Source organism: Mus caroli, chromosome 5, assembly GCF_900094665.2.
Source record: "Mus caroli chromosome 5, CAROLI_EIJ_v1.1, whole genome shotgun sequence".
Classification (NCBI taxonomy): domain Eukaryota; kingdom Metazoa; phylum Chordata; class Mammalia; order Rodentia; family Muridae; genus Mus; species Mus caroli.
The window spans coordinates 18,733,656-18,737,631 of NC_034574.1; the positions used below are offsets into that span (position 1 = coordinate 18,733,656).

Here is a 3,976-nt window from a genome sequence, read left to right on the forward strand (position 1 = left end):
TTTTTTTTTTTTTTTTTTGTGATGTTTTGTAGATTTCTGCCATACACAGTTTCAACTCTTGGTTGGGCATTTTCAGATGTGCCACTTCTAGTCAGCATAACTACTGAGGGAGAATCGGGTCTCTTATTTAACTCTGAAGTGGACATTTTAAGTATACTGTGATTAGTTAGTGGGAGATTGAAAATTTATTTTGTATGAAAAACATAGTTCCTAAAAAAAGGTATGAGTTGATAATTGAAGGATGAAATAACTGATCCTTAACTGATCCTTCTTCCTTCGTGTTAGTTGCTCTTCAAAAAATGGACTCAATGCTTTCGTCAGAGGCTGCCTGGGTATCCCAGTATAAAGACATCTCTGATGTGGACGAAATGAAGGTTCCGGACTGTGCGGAAGTCTTTATGACCCTGCTTTTGGTTATAACTGGTAAGCCCTGGCCTTTAACATACAGTGCTAATTTAGAATTAATTTTTAAAGCTGGGCATGGGGGTACACACTTGTAATCCTAGCTTGTGAGGCAGAAGCAGGAGGATTGAACTCAAGGCCAGTCTCGGCTCCAAAGCAAGTTTGAAGTCAGCCTGGGATATATGAGACCCTGTCTCAGAAAACCAAAACAAACAAATGAACAAACAACAAAAGTAATGCAGTGAGTGGAACAGGAGAGATTGCTCAGCAGGTACGGGCACTTGTTGCTCTTACAGAAGATGTAGTCAGCTCCCATTTATAACCTGTTGTGACTCCAGCCCCGGGTATCCAGTGATCTCTTGGCCTCCTCAGGCACCTGGCATGCTTGTACATCAAAATAAAACTTAAACAATAGTATGTTTCACATGTACCTATTTTTTTAGTAGTTAATAAACACTGGTGCAGTAACTTAATGTTGCTTCTACACTAGTAGAAATCTGTGACAGTAGGGCTGGTGAGATGGCTCAGTGGGTAAGAGCACCCGACTGCTCTTCCGAAGGTCCGAGGTTCAAATCCCAGCAACCACATGGTGGCTCACAACCATCCGTAACGAGATCTGGCGCCCTCTTCTGGAGTGTCTGAAGACAGCTACAGTGTACTTATATATAATAAAAANAAANAAANCTAAAAAAAAAAAAAAAAAGAAATCTGTGACAGTAGCCTCACTTTTGATTGAGCCCGGTGTGGTAACACTCACCTTTAATCCCAGCACTCTGGAAGTCCTGACATGTTATACCTGTGTAATTTCTTAAGAGTTTGATCATAAAGGCAGGAAAGCCAGGCTTTAGGGAAAACCAGCTGTCATGGAGAGTACCAAGTTCCTTCATGTATTGTTCACTCTCTCCGCAGACAGGTATAAAAATCTCCCCACAGCCTCCCGGAAGCTGCAGTTCCTGGAGCTACAGAAGGACCTAGTAGATGATTTCAGGATCCGGTTAACGCAGGTGATGAAGGAGGAGACGAGAGCGGCCCTGGGCTTTCGGTACTGTGCGATTCTCAATGCCGTGAACTATATCTCAGCAGTGCTGGCAGACTGGGCTGACAATGTTGTGAGTTAATGTGCTTTTATAGGAAATAATTTTCTAGTACCTTGATCTCCTTTAGCCTTTCAAATGTTGACTTTGCTGCAAGCCAAAGAATTACATGTTAGACAGAAAGCATAGTGATGCCAAATGTAGGAGATGTGAGTAAAGGTCTAAAGCAGTTGAGTAAATACTAATAAATACTAATAGTGTAATGAGTTACTCTTAGGAGGACTGGAGGTGTCCCTCAGGAGCATCCGAACGGCCACACCAGCGAGGTCCTGAGTTTGATCTTCAGGACCGGGGGGGGGGGGGGGGGGGGGGGGGGGAGGGGAGGGAGAAAAAAAGGAAAGAGAAAAAGAAGAAAGCAGGCGGGCAGGCAGTGCAGCCTGAGCTCCAGCACGTGGGGACGTGGCCTGGGAGTCTCAGGATCACTCTTGTGTGCGTCCCAGGCCAGCCTGGGTTACATGAGCTCCTACTTCAAAACAAGCAAAACAAAAGGGAAGGAAGGAAAGAAAACAAAGACAGACAGAGTTCCTGAATAACATGAACCGTTTTTCTCTTCCGGCTTTGTACTCTGGAAATAATAGTGTGCTAAATGCCACCACAGAAAGTAATTATTTGACAATGATGTCAAAATCAGTATGTTTAAGTTGGTGGTATAGCTCAGTGATGGGGCATGGTGGAAAGCCCTAGATTCATCACCCAGCACTGCAAAGAAAAATGAAGTCAGGGCTTGACTTTTTACAAAATATCTTTAAAACAGGACTGCCTTAGTTCCTGTTGCTGTGATAAAACACCGTGCCCAAAAGCAGCTTCCATCTGGGGAGTCCGTACCCGAGCTCAAGGCAAGAACCTGGAGGCAGGAGCTGATGCAGAAGTCATGGACGGGTGCTGCTTACTGGCTTGGTCCCCGTGGCTTTCTCAGACTGCTTTTTATAGTACTCAGAACCTCCAAGCCAGGGGCAGTACCACCCACAAAGGGCTGGCCCTGCCATGTTAATCAATGATTAAGAAACTGCACTACAGGCTTCCCACAGGCCCACCTGATGGGTGCATTATGCAACTGTCACTTGTTTTTGTTTTTAAGATTTTTAAATTTTATGTGTATGACTGTTTTGCATGCATGTTAAGCGTGCAGTGCCCACAGAGGTTAAAAGACCTCCTAAAACTGGAGTTAAAGAGGGTTGAAAGCCACCATGTGGGTGCTGGGCTCTGAACTAGGATCCTCTGAAGGAAGTCAGAGCTCATAACTCCCTTGGGTTGTCGTAACTTCTCTTTGCTGCAGCTAACTTGATTTTTTTAAAAGTATATCTCACATACCATATTTAATGATAAATATTTTAGATAAGAATTTGGTGTTGTATAGGTGTGTATGTGCATGTGTGTGTGTTTATACACAGAGACCAGATTGGATTTTATTCTTCTCCCTTCCCAACTTAGTTTTGGAGGCAGTCTTTTGGTGAACCTGGAAATTGTCTTTTTGGCTAGACTGGCAGGCTGTTAAACCCTGGGATGGACCCAGCTTTGCCTCCCAGTGCTATGATTATAGGTGCACACCACCACGTTGGGTGCTTTATGTTTGTAGGGAGTTTACCCACTGATCCGTTTCCCCCGCCCAAGAACTTCTTAAAAAATCAAAACAAAACACAGCATAACCACAATTACATTGAAAAGAACTAACGTCTCGCTTTGCAAAGTGTATTTTAAAGTATGACTGGCAGTGGTGGTGTATGCCTGTAATTACAACACTCAAGGGCTGAGGTGGGGATTGCTGTGAGTTCTAGGCTATCCTGCACTGTCACAGAAAACATAGACAGCAATAAACATCCAAAGTTGGATCTAATGATCACTAAACATCCGTTTTCTCCTTCAAGGATTCTACTACCTACTTTTGCCCTCTCCTTGAAGAGTATATGTGTCAAATCCACTGTTCTGTTGCTGTGGAGACCATAACCAAGGCAACGCTTATAAGGAAGAACATTTAATTGGGGGCCTGCTTTCTACAGTTTCAGAGGCTTAGTCCATTATCATGACAGGATCCTGGCAGGATGCAGGCAGGCACTGGAACAGTAACAGAGAGCTACATCTCAATCCACAGGCAGAGACGGGGGGGGGGGGGGCAGAGAGAGACAGAAACACAGAGAAACACTGAGAGAGACACATACACAGAGAGAGAGAGAGAGATTGAGAGAGAGAGAGAGCGCAAAAAAAAAAGAGAAAGAATTTACTTGAAATATGTGTGCATAATGTCATTTGCTGGAAGAAGGAAAAACAGTGACCTAGTGAATATAGTACAGAGTACATTGCCTGGTGCGTTCATCTTATAAAGCCAGCCAGCATATAGATATTCAATACAGAATGCAGTGCCTCGTGCGTTCATCTTATAAAGCCAGCCAGCATATAGGTATTCAATACAGAATGCAGTGCCTCGTGCGTTCATCTTATAAAGCCAGCCAGCATATAGGTATTCAATACAGAATGCAGTGCCT

The 3,976-nt window shown here is 43.8% G+C and overlaps 1 protein-coding gene across 1 annotated transcript in view; it reads left to right on the plus strand.

Moving 5' to 3' along the window:
- Rint1 (RAD50 interactor 1) overlaps positions 1–3,976 on the plus strand; it is a 33,913-nt gene that overhangs the window by 22,617 nt on the left and 7,320 nt on the right. The window contains exons 10-11 of the mRNA XM_029477543.1: positions 286–423; positions 1,312–1,511. Coding sequence (XP_029333403.1) covers positions 286–423; positions 1,312–1,511 — 338 coding nt within the window. The remainder of the gene's footprint in view (positions 1–285; positions 424–1,311; positions 1,512–3,976) is intronic.